This window comes from Octopus bimaculoides, chromosome 2 (assembly GCF_046866305.1).
Source record: "Octopus bimaculoides isolate indiv1 chromosome 2, ASM4686630v1, whole genome shotgun sequence".
Taxonomy (NCBI): Eukaryota; Metazoa; Mollusca; class Cephalopoda; order Octopoda; family Octopodidae; genus Octopus; species Octopus bimaculoides.
In genome coordinates, this window is record NC_142929.1 from 109,894,640 (window position 1) to 109,922,139 (window position 27,500).

Below are 27,500 nucleotides of genomic sequence, written 5' to 3' on the forward strand. Positions count from 1 at the left end.
TGCACCATTTTGAGCGTGGCCGTTGCCAGTACCGCCTGACTGGCTCCTGTAGGATTTTCGAGCGAGATCGTTGCCAGTGCCCCTGGACTGGCTTGTGCGGGTGGCACATAAAAGACACCATTTCGAGCGTGGCCGTTTTCGTGCGGGTGACACGTAAAAGCACCCACTACACTCTCTGAGTGGTTGGCGTTAGGAAGGGCATCCAGCTGTAGAAACTCTGCCAAATCAGACTGGAGCCTGGTGTTGCCATCCGGTTTCACCAGTCCTCAGTCAAATCGTCCAACCCATGCTAGCATGGAAAGCGGACGTTAAACGATGATGATGATGATATAGGTATGTGTATATATATATATATATAGGTATGTATATATATATATATATATATAGGTATGTATATATATATATATATATATATATAGGTATGTATATATATATATATATATATATATAGGTATGTATATATATATATATATATATAGGTATGTATATATATATATATATATATATATATATATAGGTATATATATATATAGGTATATATATATATATATATATATATATAGGTATATATATATATAGGTATATATATATATAGGTATATATATATATATAGGTATGTATATATATATATATATATATATATATATAGGTATATATATATATATATATATATATATATATATAGGTATATATATATATGTATATATATATAGGTATGTATATATATATATATATAGGTATGTATATATATATATATATAGGTATGTATATATATATATATATAGGTATGTATATATATATATATATATATAGGTATGTATATATATATATATATATATATATAGGTATGTATATATATATATATATATAGGTATGTATATATATATATATATATATAGGTATGTATATATATATATATATATAGGTATGTATATATATATATATAGGTATGTATATATATATATATATATAGGTATGTATATATATATATATATATAGGTATGTATATATATATATATATATATAGGTATGTATATATATATATATATATAGGTATGTATATATATATATATATATAGGTATGTATATATATATATATATATATAGGTATGTATATATATATATATATATATAGGTATGTATATATATATATATATATATATATAGGTATATATATATATATATATAGGTATGTATATATATATATATATATATATATAGGTATGTATATATATATATATATATATATATATAGGTATGTATATATATATATATATATATATATATAGGTATGTATATATATATATATATATATATATATATAGGTATGTATATATAGGTATATATATATAGGTATGTATATATAGGTATGTATATATAGGTATGTATATATATATAGGTATGTATATATATATAGGTATGTATATATATATAGGTATGTATATATATATATAGGTATGTATATATATATATAGGTATGTATATATATATGTATATATATATATAGGTATATGTATATATATATATAGTTTCTACAGCTGGATGCCCTTCCTAACGCCAACCACTCAGAGAGTGTAGTGGGTGCTTTTACGTGTCACCCGCACGAAAACGGCCACGCTCGAAATGGTGTCTTTTATGTGCCACCCGCACAAGCCAGTCCAGGGGCACTGGCAACGATCTCGCTCGAAAATCCTACAGGAGCCAGTCAGGCGGTACTGGCAACGGCCACGCTCAAAATGGTGCATCTCATGTGCCACCCGCACAAGAACCAGTCCAGGGGCACTGGCAACGATCTTACTTGGCTTGCCGGGTCTTCTCACGCACAGCCCATTTCCAAAGGTCTCGGTCCGTAGTCATCGCCTCGGTGAGGCCCAATGTACGAAGGTCTTGCCTCACCACCTCAGCCCAGGTCTTCCTGGGCCTACCTCTTCCACGGGTTCCCTCAACTGTTAGGGTGTGGCACTTTTTCACGCAGCTATCCTCCTCCATTCTCACCACATGTCCATACCAGCGCAATCGTCTCTCTTGCACGCCACAACTGATGCTTCTAATGTTCAGCTTTTCTCTCAAGATACTTACACTCTGACGGGTATTCACATTGACATTACACATCCAACGGAGCATACTGGCTTCATTCCTTGCGAGCTTACGTATGTCCTCAGCAGTTACAGCCCATGTTTCACTGCCATGTAGCATGGTTGTTCGTACGCATGCGTCATACAGTCTGCCTTTTACTCTGAGTGAGAGTCCCTTTGTCGCCAGCAGGGGTAAGAGCTCTCTAAACTTTGCCCAGGCTATTCTTATTCTAGCAGCTACACTTTCAGCGCACCCACCCCCACTACTAACTTGGTCGCCCAGATAGCGGAAGCTATCGACTACCTCTAGTTTTTCACCCTGGAATGAGATAGAAGTTGTTTCCTGTTTGTTTGCAGTCTTTATTGCACCTGAACATCTGCCACAAACAAAAACTAACTTGCTAGTTAACCTGCCTTTGATGTTGCTGCACCTCTTATGTGTCCATAGCTTGCACCGGGTACATCTTATAGAGTTACTACCTACTCCTTTTCTACATACTGAGCAGGGCCATCTACCTGAAGGGGTTTGTGTTTTATCTACCTTCCTACTTATTAGGATTTTGGTTTTAGCTAGGTTGACTCTAAGGCCCTTCAATTCTAGACCTTGCTTCCACACCTGAAACTTCTCCTCTAGTTCTGATAGTGACTCCGCAATTAGGGCAAGGTCATCAGCATAGAGGAGCTCCCAGGGGCAACCTGTCTTGAATTCCTCTGTGATTGCCTGGAGGACTATGGTAAATAATAGGGGGCTGAGGACGGAACCTTGGTGGACCCCTACCTCTACCCGGAATTCATTGCTGTACTCATTTCCAACCCTCACCTTACTGGCAGCATCTCTGTACATGGCTCGCACAGCTCTCACTAGCTCTCACTATATATATATATATATATATATATATATATATATATATGTATGTATATGTATGTATACATATATATGTATGTATGTATATATAGGTATGTATATGTATGTATACATATATATGTATGTATGTATATATAGGTATGTATATGTATGTATACATATATATGTATGTATATATAGGTATGTATATGTATGTATACATATATATGTATGTGTGTGTGTATATATATATATATGTATGTATGTATATATAGGTATGTATATGTATGTATATATAGGTATGTATATGTATGTATATATAGGTATGTATATGTATGTATACATATATATGTATGTGTGTATATATATATATATATGTATGTATGTATATATAGGTATGTATATGTATGTATACATATATATGTATGTGTGTGTATGTATATATATATATATATATATATATATATATATATATATAGGGAGAATTCACAAAAGACGGAAACAGGTGGTGTAGAAAACAAACAGATGTATTAGTATAATACTCGGGAATTGAAAAAGTCTTTAACGTTTCAAACCTACACTCTTCCACAGAAAGGAACACAAAAAGAAACTGGTTATGATAAATAACTGGTCAGAATGTTTACTGAGTTTTGTGCCAACAGTATATATTTGGCAGTATATATATTTCCAGCAGAAAATAGACTGCATTTCTGGACAGCATATCTGAAAAGCTGGTGATATTACCAAGTTCAGTAGTCTGCACAAAACTGTGGTAACATTCTGGCCAGTTATGTACTACAACTAGTAGTATAACTACTATATCTTTCTTTTAAACTGTACATTTTTTCTGACTTACGGATAGCTGATATGTGTGTGTGTGTGTATGCATAGTACTGTCTCAGTGAATTCTGTCTGACCCAAGCTAGCATAGAACAATGGATGTTAAAACAATGACGAGTATTTTAGTTTTCTAAGGATCTGGTTCATATCCTAGTTATTTAACTCGACTGTTTCTTTCATAAAATGAACCACTCCTGAATTGTTAAAATACTTAGTGTCATAACTGCTAAAATTATTTCAAAATGTTAGCAAAGGTTTACATTACAGAACTCTGTTAGGGTTTGGCTATATTTTCATATAATTAAATAGATTATCTCTTTTCATTTAACGTATTAATTTCTGGTATTGCATGTAGCAGCCTGTCATGTCATTGAATCCTATTCATTACATATATCTGTAAATACAAATACAATTCTTAATGATGAACAATTTTAAAAATATGAAAAGAAGAAAGAAAATTAGATCTGACTAGATTCAGTTAAGACACCCCTCTTCCAATTCAAATTAGAAAAAAAAATGTTGAATGATAGGTGCAGGCATGGCTATGTAGTAAGAAGCTTGCTTCCCAACCACATGGTTCTGGGTTCAGTCCCACTGCATGGCAAGTGCCTTCTACTATAGCCTCGGGCTGATCAAAGCCTTGTGAGTGGATTTGGTAGACGGAAACTGAAAGAAGCCAATCATGTGTGTGTGTGTCTTTGTTTGTCATCCCAATATTGCTTGACAACTAGTGTTGGTTTGTTTATTTCCCTGTAACTTCGTGATTCAGCAAAAGAGACCAATAGAATAAGTATCAGGCTTTGGAAAAAAAAAGGCCTGGGGTTTATTTGTTCTCTTTGGCACAGCATGGGCACAGTCTAATGAATGAAAGAAATAAAACAAAAAGTGGGGTGGTGGAAACATGGAGGGGAATTCTTGGAATGAGCAAAAGGAAAAAAAGAGTGTGTTAAATATAACACCATATATGTTCCTTTTGAAAAGTTCGTCTCAGATTAAATATATTGTTATTGAAACTAAATATGTTAACACACACTTTACTTTCTTGGTATCAAAAGTTTGGGTGTAACTGTATTTGTCACAAGAGGAAGTTATATTGTCTCTTAACTCTGCTAGATGTTAAAATAAGCAGGACTTTTTTTTGTTTTTTAGCTATCTGTAAAGAATTTTGATTTTTATCTTTCTGGTTGTAGGGAAGGCAATGTAAATTGTATATATAATGAATAAAAAATAGTGTTTAAACAAATTCTAGAGGAATTCTAAAATTCTGTTTGTTATATTATCTTATAAAAGATAAAATGAGTTAACATTATCATTATGATTGTCCACTTTTCTATGTAATATATGTGTATGCACACACACATACACACTACATATGCAGCAGTTAATAGGTCATATTATAGTACACTGATTTGAAAAGAAATTGTCCAAAGACTTGTAAACTATATAAGCTATTAAAACATATATAATTTCAAGATACATTTGCAGATGTTCTGGGATATATCATCAATGATGTTCCTAGGGTCTTAGAGGTTTCATGTCTTTCAGCATCAGAGCCTGCTTACCCAGCTGATCCAGTTGGAGTTGATTATGTCTCAGCTTGCATCCCAGCAGCAGTAGCAAACCCGGGGCTGCTTTTTTTTTTTTATCCAAAGCCATCTGGTGATCTTCTTGAAAGCTTTGGTGCTGAAATGAATGCCCTTCCCAGCTTTGCTGCACCAGTAACTTCATGTCCATTCAGAGCTTTACATATATATATATATATATATATATATATATATATATATATATATCCATATCCTATATATGCAGAAACCTACTTGTACAAACACATATACGCAAGTTGCCTCTGTGTGTCTTTGTATGCATATATATATATATATAGATATAGATATGGGTTTTGTGGTTTTGTGAGCTGCATGAGAGCCTCACTAGTGCTGATGGCACATGACACAAAAAAAGAGTACCCTGTAAAGTGGTTGGCATTAGGAAGGGCATCCAGCTGTAGAAACCATTTCAAAGTAGACACTGGAACACAATGCAATCCTTGGGCCCATCAAATCCTGTCAAACCACCCAGCCCATACCATTATGGAACATGGATGCTAAATTATGATAATGATATGTACTTGAGAAGAAGATCCATCAAGTCGAGTGAAATTGTAAGTCATGGCAGATACTGGTGTCATGCAACTAGCACTCATGCCAGTGCCACAGAAAAGCATCCATTACACTCTCAGAGTGGTTGGCATCAAGAAGGGCATCCAGCCATAGAAACTATGCCAAATCAGACTGGAGTCTAGTGCAGCCCCTCAGCTTACCTGGTCAAACTATCCAACCCATGCCAGCTTGGGCAACGGACGTTAAATGATGATGAGATATATATATATATATATATATGAAATAGTGATTTCATTTCTACAACTCAAAAGACAACAGAAGGAAAAGGGTTTTTCAGAAAAGTAAATTATAAAGTATACAATTTTTATATTACATTTGAATATTGTGAAATGTTGCCTATTTTCATGTTAGGACATTGAGCAGGATATATTCAGGCATTTTTCTCTATCGATTTTTCATTTGAAAACTGTATTTAGATATAAATAGATTTATCTTGCTACATTAGTGGTTAAAGTCAAAATATATGAGAATGTTATATTGTTAACATTTATAACAACAAAAGAAACCATTCAAAGATAATAGAAATTGAAAAAAAACAAACGTTTTATGACTTTTAATTTGTGAAAACTGTAGTTAATTTCATGAGATAAATGCTTTAAATTCAAATTGAATGCTGCTATTCCTAAGTCTGCCTTTGTTCAACCAAACTATGTTTCATTCCATATTAAGTTCCTTCTTGATTTGTGTATTCTTTTTTTTTTTTTTATATTCAGTTGAAAAAGGAAGAGGAGCAGCACCCATGATCTTTGCAGGCCCTCTCTCACTGGTGATGTTGATGCAGTTGAGATGTTCTTGAAATTCTATAGGTCAATGCTTGTTGGTGGGGAAGGGCTGGGAGATGGGGGAGGGAAAAGAGGGTTTGGAAGAATGGGCAGGGATTCAAGTTCCACAGAGTTGCAGATGCTGAATGGAAGAAGGATCAAGGAAAATGTGAGGTGGGTGGGTGGTGGTGGTGGGGGTGTCAGAGTGGGTGGGCTTGCAAAGGGAGGCAAAGTAGGAAACGAGTATGGGAATAGAGGTAGGACAGTCGGGTCAGCTTGGGTAGAGATGATAAACAACTTGATTATTCAGATGAGTAGAATGCCTGTGGATTAGTGAACGTAGTGTTGTTGCTGCTGAGTGAATCTTTGCTAACCAGCCAGACAGCTGTTCTAGATGTGATGTAGTGTGTGTGTGTATGTGTGTGTATAGGAGCAGTGACATTGCAGACATAAGAGAAGTACTTTGAATTGCACTTGTGTTTGTAGAGGATCATATGATCAGTTACATGCTCTTATGCAAATGTAAGTAATAATTGTTGTGTCTGTATCTCCTTCTCTCTCCTCCGCCTCTCTCAATGAAAGACAGAAAAGTGATCAAGTAATAATACAGAGAAGCCTCAGCTGCAAGTAATTGTATAAACCCAACTCTCTGTATTGAGTATCTTTTTTTTTCTTCTTTGTAAATTCAAACACACACACATACATTACACACACACACATTTTCTCTCATCTATTTGAAACTGAGTCCTCACTAGGTTGCTCACTGCATTTCCTGTTACCATGAAACTTTGAGGAGCAAAAGAGTGAAACCTCAGCTTTGAATAAATTCCACAAAACGTATTCTTTTTCTTAAATGCCCAGAGATACACACACACACACACACACACACATATACATATAAGGAGCTAAGAAATTCAATATTATGTACATAACTACAAACTCCTCCCTTGAAACTACACACAAGTGAGTGCACACACACACACACACACACACACACACACACACACACACACACATGCTTGTTCACACTCGCTCACATAAACACAGAAAATACAAAAGAGTCTTAAGTTTTTATAAAAATTGATATCAAATTGCAATGCAAACATTACAATTTTTCATGAGTTGAATTCCTATTAGTGTTTATTACATTTCTTTTATCTGTATATGTTCACATACCTATTGCAATATAGGTATGATTATGTGTGTTGATTTTTATATATATATATGTCCAACCCATGCCAGCATGGAAGGCGGACATTAAACGATGATGATATATATATATATATATATATATATATATATATATATATATATATAATGTAATTTTGCTACTTCTGTATTTTCCAATTCTGCCTTATATTACAGTTTTTTTTAGTACATAGCTATAATATTTATTTCATTTTGTTGTTATTATTATTATTATTAAGATGGTGAGCTGGCAGAATCGATAGCAGGCCAGACAAAATGCTTAGCCACATTTCTTCTGGTTTTGCATTCTGAGTTCAAAGGTCACCAAGGTTGACTTTGCTTTTCATCCTTTCAGGGTTGATAAAATAAAGTTCCAGTCAAGTTTTGGGGTCGATTACAATTGACTAGCTCCATCTCCAAAAATTTCAGGCCTGTGCCTATTAGAGATGAATATTGTTATTAACTATATTGGTTTTTTTTTTTTTTTTTTTGTTTTTTTTTTTTCCTATGAATTATCTTCGATGTTTGTTTTGAAATTATAAAAAAAACATTGCTGAATATCAGCATAAAAATGTTATTTTGCTCACAATCCTCTTCAAAGAACTGCTGGCACTAAATTAGAATATTTAGCTATTTTATTTCTTTCAATATTCTACATCTGAAACTTTTTCTATGAAGAACTAAGATTGTAAAACTCAGTGAATTTAACAAATTTCTTCTTCGAATATTGTTTTTTTTTTTTTGTTTTGTTTTTCCTATGAAAGATATTAAGACACTGTTTGGTTTTTTTTTTTTTTTTTATACTGTTGAAGTTGTAGTTATATTTTAAGAAATATTACTGATTAGTGTTGTTGTGCCCTGCTTATTTTGGATTTTAATATGACTGTTATGTTAAAGTTTAAAACAAACCATTTTCATGGATTTATAACAAATGAGGATTATAGTTCTGAAGGAACAGTAATGTTTTTAATGTTTTGCTTCAGAACTGTATCCCACATTGGTTAAATTGTTGGAGCTCCTGCAAATGGATACTAACTAGTCATCCTAAGGAGAGTTATTGGTTCAGGAAGAATAGCTGATTGCATTCATATTTTAGCCTGCATCAGGCTTGTAGAGCAATATATTCTTGTGGTTAAACCAGTTTCTTAAACTCCTGAAGTGGTAGAGAGAATGTTATATTTCTACTCTCTTCACCTGCCTCTCTTTGTTTAAAAGTATTTTGGATTTCTCACTCATCTGTTGTTATTATGATCCCATAACAGCAGACAGTTTGTGCTGAGAATTGTGTTTAAACAAGCTTAAAATACCTAAATTATTCTCTCTGTTCAGAACAATAAGCTAATATTTGTGTATATTACATAATGTTCTCTTTTGAATTCTTTTCCATATCTGAAATTTGATTCTTCATCTCTTAGTTTTTCATTGCTTCTTCAAAAAAATAATCTATTTTTTAAAATGTCTGGGAAGAAGTTGGTGAAATTTTATATGTTATTATTGCTCTTAAATACACAAAAAATTAAAATATTGTTTAAAAAATTAATAAAATATTAAAAAAAAAAAGATGAAAATAAATATTAAAATCAAATCACTAAGTTTGGATTTAACAAGAAATGTTGTTGGGCAAAGTTCCAGTTTACTGGCTATGACAACTAATAACTGCTATTACCTACATCACCACTACCATCACCACCACCACCACCACCATCATCACTGCTGCTGTTCTTCTTGGGTGAATCAGGAACTGTGTTTTGACTCTTTGAGACATGCTCATACAACTGCTGTGCTATAGTGTATTATAGCTGGAGCTGTGAAAGCTTCAATGCTCTAAACACATCTAACAGTTGACAACAAATGTATATTTTTTTTGGTGAACATTGCTAGTAAAAACTCTTGGCAAACTGAATTTAAAAATAAATATTATAATCATTTATTGTGTTGTGGTGTTTCTTCTTTAATTAAGTAAATTTATTTTCCATTGTTAGACCAGAGCTTGTGTATGTACATTTAGAAAAATGCTATGTAACATTTGTTATCTAGTCTTCTCTTGATTACTTAGAAATTATAGTTTTAAGTAGTAATTTCATTAATTATGAATAAATCCTATTTTTAAAGCTATACAATTTTTTTACGTACAACTTGGCAAGCACTACATAATATGCATATGATCTCATTTCATAGGCTAGTTTTTGGTTTCTAATGAAATTGTTTCACTTACCAACATGCTACATAGATGGCATTTTATGAAATAAAATGGTTTTTATTTTTTTGTGATACTAGATGTCAGTGATGTGCAAGACGGAATTAAGTCAATATAAGATGTTTTGGATAAGGGGATTGGTGCTGTGCATTAGAAGCAGAAATATTCAAGTCAGGTTTAGTAAGGAATTAAAGAAATTTGGACGAAATGAACATGGCTTTTGCAGTCACATTTAAAAGAAGGGGTATTTAAGGAAGCTGTTGGAACTAGCTGGATGAGATTGAAGAATAATACTTTGGAGAGATGTTAGGGAAAGGGTGGTAGTGGGTATGTGGAATTATGACAGTCAGCATCAACTCCTGATTGGTGGTAACTATTTTGTATGAAGTAGTGAAATATTAGATGCAATTGGGGTTTGATGTTGGAGTCAAGACTACAGAGATGATGGAGGGGAAAGTTTCAGTAGTAGCATATTTGGTATGAGTGAGGTAAAATTGAGGTAGAAATATTCAGGAATGAAAAGTACTGAAGATTATTATGAGTGCGAAATCTAGGACTAGATGGAAGTTTTACAAGTGATGACAATTGAGCTCTTCTCAGATAAGGGAGGTGGTACTGATACAGTCGTTACTGAAATGACTATATAGCTGTGGGATGGGATGGGATGGCCTGGTGAATTTGTTGGAGATTTAGCTCTCAATGTATCAAACAAGCAGGTTGACATAGAGCTTATCTTTGTTCCCATAGCCGAGTAAACTGCTAACAGAATTACTCATAAAAGAAACTGTTGATGGTGAGTACAAAGAGATGGAGAAGAGTAAGGATACTGAATTCAAGAGTGGTAGTTCTCTAATCCCTCGCTAAACAAACCCATTGTGGATCCTTCATCTGCTTTCACTCTAACTCTTTATCCAAAACATCACCACCACCACTCTACAAGGACCTAACTTCTTTGCCGACACATACTGTAAAAACTCATGTAATTTTACGCGTTTTTCTCGCAAAAATAAATAAATTTTAGGGATACATAAATTACATGAGTAGATTGTTTCCAGGATTTTTTTAGAAATTTTTTTTCTGCTGTTGATAAAAGATGTACAGAACAAACATTTGTACTGGAAGTTGACTCATTTAAAGTCAATAGGTTTTTACTGAAAAATAAGGGCTTAAATATAATGAAGTTGACTTTTATGTATGCTGGACGGTATAATGCTTGCTTTTTCTGTATGAATTTACTGAAACCTTTAACGTTATTGGTAATTAAATTTAACTTGCAACACCTGTGCATATTTATCAGCTTTGTTTTTGTTGATAATTCTTAACTTTTCCTGTGATTGTGATTTGAGAAGACATACAGCAATATGCTAAAGATCAGACATTATCTCTTGTGGGCAAGAAATGTAAAACAAGGTTTATTATAAACAACATAAACTCTTTGTAATTTAATAGCTTTTAATGTGATTCCTGTTTAAGGAGAAATTATTTTTATTTGATGAAAATTTAATAAAATCTAATCATAAGTGAAATTATGCTAAATACAACTCAATAGAAAGCCTTTTCCTCCTGGCCATATTGGCAATTCTGAAAACTTTTGGGTACGAATTCTACTTAGTAGAAGCTTTCTTTACAAATTTTATTCTGAAAATCACCTGCACAAATTACATGGGTTTTTACAGTACTTAAAAAAAAGCGTTTACTACATGAAATGCCTATTATATGGCTTGATGTCTGCTGGAGAACATGGTTAGAAAGCTGCCAGAATAAGATTAGGCTGGGCAAAGTTTAGAGAGTTCCTGCCTCTGCTGACAACAAAGGGCCTCACTCTCTCAGAGTGAAAGGCAGATTATATAATGCCTGTGTGTGAACAGCTGTGCTACATGGCAGTGAAACATGTGTAAGCTTGAAAGAAATGAAGCCAGTATGTGTCGCTGGATATGCAATCTCTATGAATGTTCGACAGAATGTAAGTGTCTTTAGAGAAAAGTTAGGCATCAGAAGTGGTGTGCAAGAGAGACAAATGCATTGGTATGGTATGTGATGCGTATGGGCAGCTGTGTAAAGGAGTGCCGATCCCTAACTGTGGAGGGAACCTGTGGTAGAGATAAACTCAGGAAGATGGGATGAGGTGGTGAAGCATGATCTCCAAACTTTGGGCCTCACAGAGGCAGTGATTAGTGACCGAAATCTTTGGCAATATGCTTTGCTTGAGAAGACTCATCAAGCCAAGTGAAATTGCAGTCATGACTGATGCTGGTGTCATGTAACTGGCACCCATGCAGGTAGCATGTAAAAAGCATCTTTCAAGTGTTGAGCCTCATGGAGGCAAAGTGGTTGAGCTCCTTTCGAATGTTGGGCCTCACAGAAGCAATGACCAAGGCCGTTAGCATTTTGTTGTGCTTGAGAAGACCCATCAAGCCAAGTAAATTCACAGTCATGGCAGATACCAGTGTCATGCAAATGGCACCCATGCTGGTGGCATGCAAAAAAACCTTTTGAGCGTTGGGCCTCACAGATATAAGGAGCGACTCTATTTGGCATTATGCCATGCTTCGGGCATTGGACCTCATGGAGGCAATGACTAAGTCCATCTGGCATTACACCATGTTTGAGAAGAAGACCCATCTAGCCAAGTAACAATGCAGTTGTGGAAGATACTGGTCTCATGCAAACAGTACTCATGCCAGTGACATGTAAAAGCACCCATTACACTCTTGGAGTGGTTGGTGTTAGGAAGGGCATCCAGCCATAGAAACCATGCTAAAACAGACAGGAGTCTGGTGCAGCCTCCCAGCATGCACTACAGATGTTAGATGATGATGAGGTTTCAAATTCCGCCAAGTCGTCTTTGCCTTTCATCCTTTCGTGGTCGATAAAATGAGTACCAGTTGAACACTGGGGTCAATGTAATCGACTCATCTCCTCCCGTAAAATTGCTACCCTTGTGGCAAAAATTTCAAACCATTATAAAAACACTGAGCTGGCAGAATTGTTAGTCCATTAGAAAAAAAAATTAATTTCTTCCAACTTATAATATTCTGAGTTGAAATTCTGCAGAGGTCAATTTTGCCTTTCAGGATCAATGAAATAAGTACCAGAGCACTGGGGTCAATGTAATCTACTAACTCTCTTCCCCCAAATTTCAGGCCTTCCTAGTAACTTATGAGTTGCTTAGTGTCAAAATTCGAAACCATTATTATTATTTACATTATTGTTGTTGTTGTTTTTGTTATACCTGTAAGCTATGCAGGCTTCATTGGTCCCTGGTTGAGTTATTCCACTTTGCTTGCTTCTTGTACCTATAAATTACTGTTGAAATCAACAGTTGGAAGAATGGGACTTGATCTAATGAATGATGGAATATTTGAATCTATCTTTAATTCAATTTAACTTTATTTTTTTTCTCCTTTTTTCAATTAGCATATATGCCTCTGAACACTGCTTGTAATGTATCAAAAGTGGGCATATGAAAGTAGTTTCCTTTGGTCCAGCAAAATGCAGAGTTTAAGTTTTAAGAGTCCACACCAAAAATATTTACCCATATAGTAAAGACAAAATGACTTCAATCAGGAGTCAAATCTCAGTAGTTTTGCGATCACTCTCAGATATTTTCTCAAATTAATTTATTTCAAAAAAGACTAATGAAACAACAAAAAGTATTTTACAAAAAATCAAATAACTTTTATTCAACAAAATTTTACATTTTAGAATTTATAATTAATTTGAGAAAAATACAAAATCAATAAATTGTAGTATATATGTACATAGATATTTATATATATATATATATATAATAGCTTCTTCCTTTTATTTATTTAATTTTTTTGGTTTCTCTGATGGTGGAAGCAAAAGTTTGCATCCATTCAAAAGAATAGTCTTATAGAATAGAAAAGGCCAGTTTGCCAGGTTTTATTTTTAATGTATTTAACCCTTTAGTATTCAGATTACTCTGTCAAATGAAATGTTTTTTTATTCACATTGTTTTGAATTAATGATGCATTATTCTGTTGTTTTGAGATTTTGATGAAGTGATTGTTTATTTTTAGAATGACATTATGGGTTAGGTGTGGGAGGCCAAATATGACCAGTTTGAACATAAAACAAGTAGAATATATGGACTGGATACAGCTAGTTTAAATGCTGAAGGGTTAAGTAGAACATGAACAATAGACTATACCTTCTACTGGTGATCAACTGAAGTATTGTGACTATATAAGAATTTTACATTCATTTAAAAGAAAACAAAAATGATTATTTTCAATATTTACATAAAGTATTGGAACTTTACATTCTCTTTTTTTCTGCTTTTTATATCCGATGTCCTAGACTTTCATAGACAATGCCAATCTAGAAATTTAGGTATTAGCATAAGTTATTAAAAACTTGTATTACTGTTAGATGACCCTATAAATAGATGTCCATTCTCAAAAACAAAGTACAAAGCAAACTAGTAAACCTTGAGTTTAGACTATTTATGTGGTTTAACTGCCCCTCAACATTTCTCTTCAAATATTTAACTTTTTCATAATTTTAGTTTTTGCTTTTATGTGGTAATAAACAATTCATTTATTTTGCCTTTAGCTACAGTTTAAGAACATAATATAAGAGAACAAATGTTTACTATTTTGTAAAATAAAAATAAACTATGTAAAATACATACAAATGCTTGAAGTGAAATGTTGGCTGAGGAGGTTAAGTCAAGTAATGGTATGTTTACTGAAAGGTTATTGGTTTGTATTTGGTTTTTACCATTGTCTTTTGTCCATGGTCATAATACACACTAAGTCACCTTTCTATAAATAAATACAGCTCACTTCAAGAAGTAGCTGGAGCACTATATAGAAACAAGTGTTCCATTACTTAGGAGTACTGAGTTCAAATCTCCTGTGGGTTTGTAGAAGGCAGTAGGAAACTATTCTGGTGCATTGTCTTTTCATTACATGAAAAATCATCTTTTCCGTAACCTCGATACCTCCTCTGGCAGCCCATTGGATACAGCAATGGGGTGACCAAAAAGGGGCAACGGATGTAAAAATGACCAAAAGTAATGAATTAATTAGGTTAATTTTTATTTGTGAAATACAGTTGTTTTGAGTTTGCTACAAAAAGTGGTCTATGTTTGTGATGGTGATGGTGGGAGCGGGCGGGGGGTGGTGGCTATGAATGTGGCCTAAATACCAAGCGGGTGGCAGCCTGAAAAAGTTTGGGAACTACTGGTTTAAATGGTTGTTCAAATTAAGTTTATTTTTGAATTTGAAGACATAGCAGAGGCTATAGCATTTTTCTAATTAACTATTGTGTCATTTGGATAATTAGTAGAATTTTGGAAGACATGTCTACTAGCTTGGTTTGCACAAGCCAAAGTGCAATATCTTATATCAAATGAGATCAAATAGGGTTTCTCGTTTTTATATCAAGAATCTGACACAAATTAGTGTATTGCTCATTCTGCCCTTAATTCAAACAAGAAGTGTCAGCAGCCTGCTCAAAAACTATGGAGGCAAACAAATAATGGGATTATACTTTATCAAAACCCAGTTGAGTATAAACCCTTCATACTTATGGGCATTATGTTCACCATTTGTGGATTATCATAAATCTTATTTTACTTTTTGGCATATCTTAATTTGATAATTGTCAGACTACATAAACACAGCACAAACTATCTCATTCACTATGGACAGACAGGAACAAGTTCTTCATCATTAGCCAATAAACTTGGTTCAGAAATGCAACTTAAACACCAACAGATTACTAGGAATACAAAAAACAGCAAACAATAACTAACAGAAAGATTCTTACTGATGCAAAAGGCTTAAGTGAGAAAAGGTGGTTAAAGAAAGTCTTTCATATCCATGTAAATTGTATTTCTTTCTGAGATTGGCCAAGAAAGGTTAAAGAAACATCAACAGTAGCCTGAAGTATGTCATCATTAATGTTAGACTAACACAAGACCAAGAATAAAATCAGGTTGAGTAAAAAGCAAGCAATGTTTTGAACTATGAAGAATTGGTACCAGATTTTTACAGAGTTTTGAATTTTTTTAAACATTTTTTTGAAATTGTCTGATAATACAGACATAGACTTGTCCAAATGCATCAATAAATTAACATTGATTTTTTTTTTTCACCATTGTTACAATCATCTGAAATGGAACTGTCAAAGTGTGATATTCGAGCAATTTTGCTATTCAACTTCAAAAACCGACATAATGCAGCTGAAACTGCTTGCGGTATCAATAAAACATTTGCTGAGGAAATGACCAGTGAGTGGTCAGCTCGAAAATGGTTTAAACAATTTCATGGTGGAGACCTGAGACTTGATGATCATGAACGTAGTCGACACCCATCTGTCATCAATGACAGTCAATTAAAAACCGTCATTGAGAAAGATCCACGTAAAACCAGTTGAGAACTGGTAAAAGAACATCAAGTTAGCCAGAAAACTGCCTGCAACCATTTACATGCAATCAGAAAATAAAAAAAAGCTCAACAAATGATTTGAATGAAAATCAGAGAATGCACAGATATGAAATTTGCCCGTCGCTTCTTTTCTGTAAACAGTCTGATCAATTTCTTGACCATATTGTAACTTCCAATGAAAAGTGGATTCTGTACAATAATAAAAAATGTTCTTCGCAGTGGCTGGACCAAAATGAAGCACCGTAAACCTTCCCTAAATCCATGCTCTTCAAAAAGAAGGTTATGGTGACTGTTTGGTGGTATATTGCTGGACTCATCCACTATAACTTCATAAAACCCAGAAAAACCATTACTGCAGAAACATATTGCCATGAAATTGCCAAAATGAATGAAAAACTGCTACTCCTCCATTCCAGACTGGTCAAAAGAAGAGGGTCAATTATTTTTCATGACAAAGCTCGACCATATGTTTCACTAATGATACTCCAGAAGTTGAGGGAACTTGGCTACAAAGTTCTTCCCTACCCAGCTTATTCCCCAGACCTTTCTCCTACCGGCTACCACTTTTCCAAGTACTTTGATGGTTTCCTGCGAAAGAAAGAGTTCAAAAATCAAATTGATGCTGAAAGTGTGTTCAAAGAGTTCATCAGCTCCAGAACTCCATATTTTTATGTTACCAGAATAAAGAAACTTGTAACTTGTTGGCAAAAATGTGTTGGTTGCAATGGCACTTACTTTGAGGAATAAAATTTTTGCATTGTTGAAATACGTTGTGATGAATTTCATGTTTCAAAACGTTGCTTACTTTTTAATCAGTCTTATAGAAACAGCAGAGACACCAACAAAGAATTTCTCACAAGTCACACTAGACATAAAGTTTTTGTAGTAGTAGTAGTAGTAATAGGAGGAGGAGGAGGAGGAGGAGCAGCAGCAGCAGTAGTAAGCTATTTGTCAGTGACTACATAATGCAAGGATGTCTTCATAAAAAAATATAGAGAGTTTCTGTCAGATATATTTTATTGCATTCAAAAATTAAACAATCAAATGATCTGGTCATTCAGACATCTTGAATTATTCATGGTAAAACTTCTTGAAATGATCATAATACCAGAAATAAATACCTTATTCAGACTCAGCACTATATCATGCAAAAATCCTCAATAATTTCAAATTCATATGAAAAGTTAATTTCTAACAATTTAAAAAACAATTATTTACAAAACATAACACTATCACTTCATTAGTTTTAAATCTTAATTATACCCAACTTATTTTAATCAACCTGAAATAGTATTAGATATGAAATATTTCAAGACTTAATGGTAAATCATGATTTTCTTCGAAAGTTATTATTCTCAAGGAAGTTCTGTATTCTTTTATCATTACACAGTTTGATTTTGTCTATGTAAAAAGTTAAACTGTAGGAAATAGTTCTTTTAGTTTATATGTTTCTGCACCAGCATCAAAAAGCAGTTTTGTTTCTTTTATCTAGAGTGTGTCATAAGATAAAAGAGACTTTCTTCAGTGCATTCTTGTGCATCCTAATTTATGATTTGCCCTGGATAAAGCGAGATATGGGCAACTTTTCAATGTAAGCTCAGGATGTTACAGGGAGCACAAACACACCAACTAGTTGAACAATACATATGCTTTAAAAACTAAACAGCATAATGGCCTAGTGATCTCCCAAAACAAGGATGAATAAATTAAACAAGCAAACCAAGCTATTCACTAGTAAAAACACAAAAGTTAGCTACAGTTGCACAAGAAACCAAAAACACTCTATCCAAATCATAAACTATCATATATCTAGAAATCCACATTCCACATAAAAAACAGCTACAACTGTAACAAATTGAAGCCATGCCCCACTTAATGGACATTGTCTTAAAAAATCAATTATTTACAAGACAACAAGGACAAATGTACAAAAACTACATCAAAGTAATAAGTGAAATATTCAAAGTCAGATGCAACAGACACATCTGTTTAACAATATCATTTATCAAAGCTTAAAGGATAACAATATTAATATAAGTAAAAATGTCACAATGATAGACTGTACCATTCCAGAATATGACCCCCTGTACACTGCAGAAAAATATTACATGATCAAGGATCAAATATTTTTGCTCAACAAAAGAAAATGGGATGATATTACATTGCAGGCACAGCAAATTCATTTTAAAAAATTAGTTCAAAACACAGGCAGCTTAAACAACCAACAATGAAAAGGAAGAGAAAAAAAAACAACAGAAATAAGGCATATGGATGCCTAACAATGTCAATACTAATGGAATAACAAATCAAATCTCATGGATGAGAAAAATGAATTAGAATTTAGATATAATAACGTTCATGTGAGAATATATCAAAATGATCTTCAAGTTTAATCATAAAAAAATTTATGAAGTAGATAAAATAAACAACCAACAAATGTATCAAAAAGTAATTTTTGCAATTTCAGATATAAGATAACAAAATAATTGAACAGAATGGCAAGTAATATCATTCTTATGTTAGCTGGTTTCACAGATGGTTTTATTCTTTAGTATTTGGATACCTTGTATAATATGGTATCTAATGTTTCTCCCTCTTCAAAGAGGCAGCAACACATGCCAACATCACTACATCCTCTGAAGATGAGATATGAAGGGATTAAAACATGGATAATGGATTTAGGAATATATTTTTACAGTTACAAACAAACTTCAAGAAACACATACAAATAGGAAAAAAAAATGATAAAAATAGTAAAATTAGAACAGTTATACATTCAGCACTTATTCAAAATATACTTATATTATTATAATTATAATTATAATTATTATCATTATTTGGTTTTTTTATTGTTGTTAAGGCAGCAAGCTAGAAGAATCATTAGCACACCGGGTAAAATGCTTGATAGTATTTCATCCATCTTTACACTCTGAATTCAAATTCTGCTGAAGTCCACTTTGCTTTTTATTTTTTTGGGGGGTCTATAAAAAAAGTACCAGCTGCAAACTGCGCTCGATGTAACGGACTTACCCCCACCCCCAACCCCTGCTCTGAAATTGCTGGCCTTGTGCCAAAATTTGAAATCTTTATTGTTAGAGTGGTGAGCTGGCAGAATTCTTAGAATATCGGAAAATTGCTTTGTGGTTGGCATTTGTTCTGGCTCTTGAATTCTGTGCTCAAATCCTGCAGAGGCCAATTTACTTTGCAACCTCTCAGAGAGTTGATAAGATAAAGTAATGGGGCCAATGGTATTGGCTAATTCCCTTCCCTCAAAACTGTTTACCTTGTGCCTTTATCAGAAAGCATTATTATCATAATTATCAATCACAATAATCATCATCTTTTAACATCCATCTTCCATGCAAGTATGGATTGGATGATTTGACAGGATCCGACTGGTCAAAGGACTGCTTTGTGCTTCAAGGCCTTCTTTGGTATGGTTTTTTACAGCTGCATGCCCTTCCTAACACCAACCACTTTACAGAGTGTACTGGATACTTTTTTCATGGCACCAGCACTTGTGAGTTTGCCATGTAGCTCACAAGACTAAGATCCCCTTTGAGAGAGTGAGACTAAAGTAGAGAAGGAGGCATGTTCATACTTAGTGACAAAAGGTTTAAGTATGAAGGAAGGAGCTGGAACAGATTTCTTTCTGACACATTATACTGGAATGCATGGAAGTAATCAATGTAAAGCTGGAAATAGAGGCAAAAACGGTAATGATGAGGTGGAATCTGGGGGAAGAAAAGGGTGGGTGTAACTTCTAGTTTATAACTAGCATTACAAATGCATACATACATACAAGCACACACATGCATATATATATATATATATATATATATACATGGCATGAACAACGGATGATAAATGATGATGATGATGATGATGATATATATATATACATATATATATATACATGGCATGAACAACGGATATTAAGTGATGATGATGATGATGATATATATATATATATACATATATATACATGGCATGAACAACGGATGTTAAATGATGATGATGATGATGATGATGATATATATATATATACATATATATACATGGCATGAACAACGGATGTTAAATGATGATGATGATGATGATGATATATATATATATATACATATATATATATATATACATGGCATAAACAACAGATATTAAGTGATGATGATGATAATATATATATATATATATATATATATATATATATATATATGGCATGAACAACAGATGTTAAGTGGTGATGATGATGATGATATATATATATATATATATATATATGTATGTGTGTGTGTGTGTGTGTGTGTGTGTGTATGTGTGTGTCGATGTGAGTGTGTGCATGTATATATATATATATATATATATATATATATATATATGTATATATATATATACACACACGTACACACATCCACGAACACATATACATATATATACAGTGGTGGTGGTGGTGGTGTTAGCGGATTTGGCGGCAGCAGCAGCAGCAGCAGCAGTAGTAGTAGTAGTAGTAGTAGTAGTAGTAGTAGTAGTAGTAGTAGTTGTTGTTGTAGTAGTAGTAATAGTAGTAGTATATACATACGCACACATACATATATAAAGCATCTTCTCCAATATTTAAACATTCAAACATTAATGACTGTTAAGAAACAGAAAATATGTTCATTTGTTTGTATAGATTTGATGAAACCCAGTGATGGACACACATAAATACTTTTAACCTGAAATGAGTGTTGTTGTTCTTCACAGCTCAGCAGGAAAGTTACGATTAACAAACATTATAGGAGTAATATCCAGTAAACCACCACTAATGTCTCATAATTCACTGGTCCTAAAATTTGATGAAAAAGAGAAAAAGAAAATGAAAAAGACAGGTTATAAAAATATACAATTTTAATGGAAATCATTGTTAACTTTTCATACAGGTGTTGATATAGCAATAATAGTATTTTGCGTGATGTACTCTCATACAAACATTAGTCGTCAATATTATCTGAGGTAGTTTATTTATGAGCTGGAAAATAATGTCCTAAATAACACATTATGAAGCTGCTGTCTACTATTTTTTTAATATACTGAGTATCATTATTTCCTCTATTTTGGAAACTCATACTATTAATTAGTCAATTAATCTCAAAATTAGTTCACCATCTATTTATTCCCCATTTCAATTGTTTTTTCTCACAATTAGTCCACATTTTATCATTTCAACCACAATTTGCTTCTCTTATATTACTCTATAGGTGGTATACAAAAGTCCACATAAGCATCTAATTTGAGATCCAAATGTTAAAAGGTAAAGAAGAATGAAGACAGATTAATGGTGAACAATCACCTGATTCCTAAACTCTTTATTAATGTTACTTTTAGCCTTTTTTATTTTTTATTTTTATTAGTTAGTTAGAGGAAATGGCTGGCATTGGTGACCTCTGTAGCCCCTTCTTGACCGGTGACAATGATTCAGATGATGTTCAGTTTGAATTTTTGTAGGGTGAAGCCAGTATGAAAAAACATGAGTCGGAGGAAGTGTTAGTACCAGAAGCATGTAGTTCTAGGGAGGAAGGATTTGGTAAAGTGTTTAATTTTTGGTGGATGGGACACTACAGAGATGATGAGAGTAAAAGAAAGTAAATTGCAGTAGGGGAGTGGTACTGAGGTTGTTAATTCAAAGTGGGACATACTTGAGCTTTATAGAAAGACAATAGTTGATTCGAGCTGGGCCTGTAGAGGAAATCAAGCATTTGACATGAAAATGCATGAGATCACCATGAGAGATTGTAAGAGCCATGTAAAATGCCCTTAGTCCATTCTGTAAGGGGGTTGGTGTTTGGAAGAGCATCCAGCCATAAAAACCATTCCAAAACAGGCCTTGCTGGTGCTGATGCCATGTAAAAGAGACTCAGTCCACTCTGTAAGGTGGTTGGTGTTTGGAAGGGTATCCAGCCATAAAACCTCTGCCAAAACAGGCAGTGAGGCCTGATGAAGTCTTCTGCTTAGCCAGCCCCTGTCAAACCATCTAACCCATACCAGAATGGAAAACGGACACTAAATGATGATGATGATGATGATAATAATGATGTTCATGCCTAGTGAAAGTGTAGCAGAAGACCTGAATGCAGAAGACAAGTGAAGGCTAGAAAGAAGTAAGGTGAGTATGCTTCACTGAATGTGCTATGTTAGTATTATGTGTGAATGACAATGTGTAAATGAATGTCTAACTCCAACAAGAACTGCTGTGGACCATAACAAACTGTCCAACTTAGGCTGGTATGGCAGATAGACTGACCCATCCATTCACTGGGGCCAACTACTCAAACCCCACCCCATTATCATTACTACATAGTCCCATCTTTCTTTCACACTAACCCTTTCTCCCTATTCTGTTTACCTTACTCCAAAATCAGCATTGTCCCTGCTGTTAATCTTTCCTTTCATATTAAATTTGCTCCTTCCATTTTGGAAGATCCCATTTGCTTTGCAAGTTGCAAGGCAATTCCAACAGTGCTGGTGTCATGTAAAGCGCCCAGTACACCCTGTAAAGTTTGTACTAGTTGGTGTTAGAAATGACATCCAATTGTAGAAATCATTCCAAAAATGAGCCATTGTAGTAAGACGTGGTTCTCTAAACCATAAAATCCCATTGAACTGTCATACCCATACTAACATTTAAAACAGGTGTAAAATAATAATGATGTATATTCATCTGCCTGCCTGTCTATCTCTCTTTATCTCTGCATATATATATATATATATATATATATATATGCATGTGTGTGTGTATGTGTGCACACACACACACACAAACACAATTCAGGTGTAGAAGCAAGGTCTTAGAGTTAATTTAGAGTTAATGTAGAATCAAAGGGCTTAGAGTTAATTTAGCAAAGATCAAAGTCCTTGTAAGTAGGAAAATAGACAAATTACAAATCCCTTCAGGGAGACAGCCCTGCTTGATATGTAGAAAAGGTGTAGGTAGAAACTCCATAAGGTGTACCCAGTGCAAGTTATGGGCACATAAGAGGTGCAGCAGTATGAGAAGAGGGTTAACAGAGAAAGTAGTCTTTGTGTGTGGCAGATGTGCAGGTATGATAAACACCAGGAAGGTACAGAAAATGGACTGGGAATGACCAAGAAAGGCAGTGACAAATTTTTTGACTAGATTCCTGGGAATCCAACAATCTATGAGACTCAAAAAAAATTGTGTTGACAGAAGTTTCTCTCCATCTAATTTATATATGCCTTAAGTCTCTGGTCAAGACCCAGTCAGAAGATGAAATAAAATGCAGATCAAATGGAAAATGATAATGACAACAATAATAATGATGATGATGATAATGATGATGATGATGATGATGATGATGATGATGATGATGGTGTGTGTGTGTGAGAGAGAGAGAGAGAGAGAATTTTTACAAATTTCTAAAAGGCAAATTCCAAATGAAATTCATCTTACACTTGTGTTAACGGTACTCTTTCATCAGCATCTTCCTGGTAGTCATTTGAATACATGTTACTATTTGCATCCTTATCTTCGCCAGCATCGCCTGTAGCTTCATCCACATTTTCTCCATCATCTTTTGCATCTTGAGTTACATCCTTTTCCACATTTTCAACTTTATTAGTGTTTGCAGCTGCAACATCTGCTTCAACTTTTACTGTAGGTTCTTTGGTATCATCTTCCTTTTCTTCAACTTTATTTGTAAGAATTTTGGTATTATCTTCAGAATCATCTGCATCATCTTCATCTGTTTCTGTGTCTTTTTCTGTCTCTCCTCCCTCTTCTACATCCACTCTAATTTCCTTTTTCTTATTATCTTCATCTTTGTTGACTTGGGCGACTTTCAGATTAAATTTATCCATTATTGCTTTTTTAACACAAGTATTAATTAGAAGGTACTGGTCCTGAAATTAAAACAAAAGAAAAATTTCTTTTCACCAAAATAAATATATAATCATTTCCTAATCTGAGAACTTAATCTAATATAATTATTTCTTAAAGCTTAAGGTCACCAAAGAAATAGAACCTATATTTCTATTTTATAATGTGAAGTAGCTCAAAAGTAAATCACCCTTGGACTGGGTGCTACTCTATCAGTAGAAACAATCATAGCTAGGGGACCTGAGAGAACACAAAATAACATGGCCTATTCATAAAAATACATAAAAATGTTTTTAGTTGATTTAGACTCACAAACAGCCACAACTATCTTTATTTAGATACTATACTGCTCCATAACTTAGAGTGTGCTTCACTTTCAGATTTATGATTCACTGATGATATATATATATATCTTCGCATGAAACTATTACTTGCCTTGTTAACCCACAAATAGAGTGTGTATATATATATATATATATATATATATATATATATATATGTATGTATATATAGACAGGCTTGGAGGAGAAGGGTGTGGAAGCTTAAAGACCCTGCAAACGGACAGAGACTTAGAGACAAGTTACTTGAAGCATTTAACGAAATAGAAGGGGATATAGCATCATACAACATGGAAGACAATTGGAGATTTCTGCGGGACAACCTGTTGAAAGCCACCGACCAGATTTGTGGGTGGTGTAAGGTCCCCTCCCGACACAGAGTAACGTGGTGGTGGAACAAGGAGGTAGACAGGGCTATTAGACAAAAGAAACAGGCTTGGAAGGACTGGAAGAACGGTGGTAGCAGGGAATTGTACCAATGTGCCAGAAGGGAGGCTAGGCAACCGGTTTATTTAGCCAGAGGGGAAGCAGATAAGGAAAGATTTGCCAATGTTCTGCGCCGTGAGGACCAAAGACTCGAGGTATTTCGTGTTGCAAGACAGTGTAGGAGAGAGAATAGTGATGTTGTAGGAGAGAAATGTGTTCGCATGGATGATGGTACGCTTGCACTAAATGAGGATGCAAAGAAAGAGGTCTGGAGATGCCACTACGATAGATTGCTTAATAAAGAGAATGAATGGGAGGAAGAGAGCCTGCCGTATGTTGACCCAATAGAGGGACCAGCTATCCGAGTTGATAGTACCAGGGTAGATAAAGCAATTAAGAGTATGAAGACCGGGAAAGCCCCCGGCCCATCAGGAATCACTGCAGAGATGCTCAAAATATCTGGCAGTGTTGGCTATAGCCTAGTCACCCGTATTACGAACCAGGTGATACACAATGGAGTCATACCCAATGACTGGTGTAGCAGCATCATAGTCAACTGCTACAAAGGTAAAGGTGACGCTTTAGATACAAATAATTACAGAGGCATCAAGCTGTTAGATCAGGTTATGAAAGTTACAGAGAGGGTCATAGCCCAACTAATTAGGGAGCGAATCAATTTAGATGAGATGCAGTTTGGATTCGTGCCAGGTAAAAGCACTACTGATGCCTTATTTCTAGTGAGACAGTTGCAGGAGAAATACCTAGCTAAGGATAAACCTCTGTACCTGGCTTTCGTTGACATGGAGAAAGCCTTTGACAGGGTCCCCCGATCCCTTATCTGGTGGTCAATGAGGAAATTTGGGATAGAAGAATGGTTAGTGAGAGCTGTGCGAGCCATGTACAGAGATGCTGCCAGTAAGGTGAGGGTTGGAAATGAGTACAGCAATGAATTCCGGGTAGAGGTAGGGGTCCACCAAGGTTCCGTCCTCAGCCCCCTCTTATTTATCATAGTCCTCCAGGCAATCACAGAGGAGTTCAAGACAGGTTGCCCCTGGGAGCTCCTCTATGCTGATGACCTTGCCCTAATTGCGGAGTCACTATCAGAACTAGAGGAGAAGTTTCAGGTGTGGAAGCAAGGTCTAGAATTGAAGGACCTTAGAGTCAACCTAGCTAAAACCAAAATCCTAATAAGTAGGAAGGTAGATAAAACACAAACCCCTTCAGGTAGATGGCCCTGCTCAGTATGTAGAAAAGGAGTAGGTAGTAACTCTATAAGATGTACCCGGTGCAAGCTATGGACACATAAGAGGTGCAGCAACATCAAAGGCAGGTTAACTAGCAAGTTAGTTTTTGTTTGTGGCAGATGTTCAGGTGCAATAAAGACTGTAAACAAACAGGAAACAACTTCTATCTCATTCCAGGGTGAAAAACTAGAGGTAGTCGATAGCTTCCGCTATCTGGGCGACCAAGTTAGTAGTGGGGGTGGGTGCGCTGAAAGTGTAGCTGCTAGAATAAGAATAGCCTGGGCAAAGTTTAGAGAGCTCTTACCCCTGCTGGCGACAAAGGGACTCTCACTCAGAGTAAAAGGCAGACTGTATGACGCATGTGTACGAACAGCCATGCTACATGGCAGTGAAACATGGGCTGTAACTGCTGAGGACATACGTAAGCTCGCAAGGAATGAAGCCAGTATGCTCCGTTGGATGTGTAATGTCAATGTGAATACCCGTCAGAGTGTAAGTATCTTGAGAGAAGAGCTAAACATTAGAAGCATCAGTTGTGGTGTGCAAGAGAGACGATTGCGCTGGTATGGACATGTGGTGAGAATGGATGAGGATAGCTGCGTGAAAAAGTGCCACACCCTAACAGTTGAGGGAACTCGTGGAAGAGGTAGGCCCAGGAAGACCTGGGCTGAGGCAAGACCTTCGTACATTGGGCCTCACCGAGGCGATGACTACTGACCGAGACCTTTGGAAATGTGCTGTGCGTGAGAAGACCCGGCAAGCCAAGTAAGATCGTTGCCAGTGCCCCTGGACTGGTTCTTGTGCGGGTGGCACATGAGATGCACCATTTTGAGCGTGGCCATTGCCAGTACCGCCTGACTGGCTTCCGTAGGATTTTCGAGCAAGATCGTTGCCAGTGCCCCTGGACTGGCTCGTGCGGGTGGCACATAAAAGACACCATTTCGAGCGTGGCCGTTTTCGTGCGGGTGACACGAAAAAGCACCCACTACACTCTCTGAGTGGTTGGCGTTAGGAAGGGCATCCAGCTGTAGAAACTCTGCCAAATTAGACTGGAGCCTGGTGTTGCCATCCGGTTTCACCAGTCCTCAGTCAAATCGTCCAACCCATGCTAGCAT

The 27,500-nt window shown here is 35.0% G+C and overlaps 2 protein-coding genes across 9 annotated transcripts in view; one reads left to right on the forward strand and one right to left on the reverse strand.

Moving 5' to 3' along the window:
- The window catches only part of LOC106870404 (ceramide transfer protein), a 128,330-nt gene extending 120,947 nt beyond the window's left edge, over positions 1-7,383 (forward strand). For 3 of the 6 annotated variants that reach the window (XM_052978594.2, XM_052978597.2, XM_052978598.2), the window contains one exon: positions 6,650-6,849. The gene's annotated coding sequence lies outside the window, so the exon portion shown is untranslated. Of the gene's footprint in view, positions 1-6,649 lie in introns of all 6 variants that reach the window. The other 3 variants (XM_052978596.2, XM_052978599.2, XM_089347485.1) reach the window with 2 other exon arrangements.
- Positions 7,384-20,881: 13,498 nt separating this feature from the next.
- LOC106876748 (uncharacterized) overlaps positions 20,882-27,500 on the reverse strand; it is a 131,474-nt gene continuing 124,855 nt past the window's right edge. For 2 of the 3 annotated variants that reach the window (XM_089347488.1, XM_089347487.1), the window contains exons 18-19: positions 23,952-24,400; positions 21,172-21,329 (exon numbers count right to left, since the gene is read on the reverse strand). In XM_089347488.1, coding sequence (XP_089203614.1) covers positions 21,314-21,329; positions 23,952-24,400 — 465 coding nt within the window. In that variant the 3' untranslated portion in view covers positions 21,172-21,313. Of the gene's footprint in view, positions 21,330-23,951; positions 24,401-27,500 lie in introns of all 3 variants that reach the window. The other variant, XM_089347486.1, reaches the window with a different exon arrangement.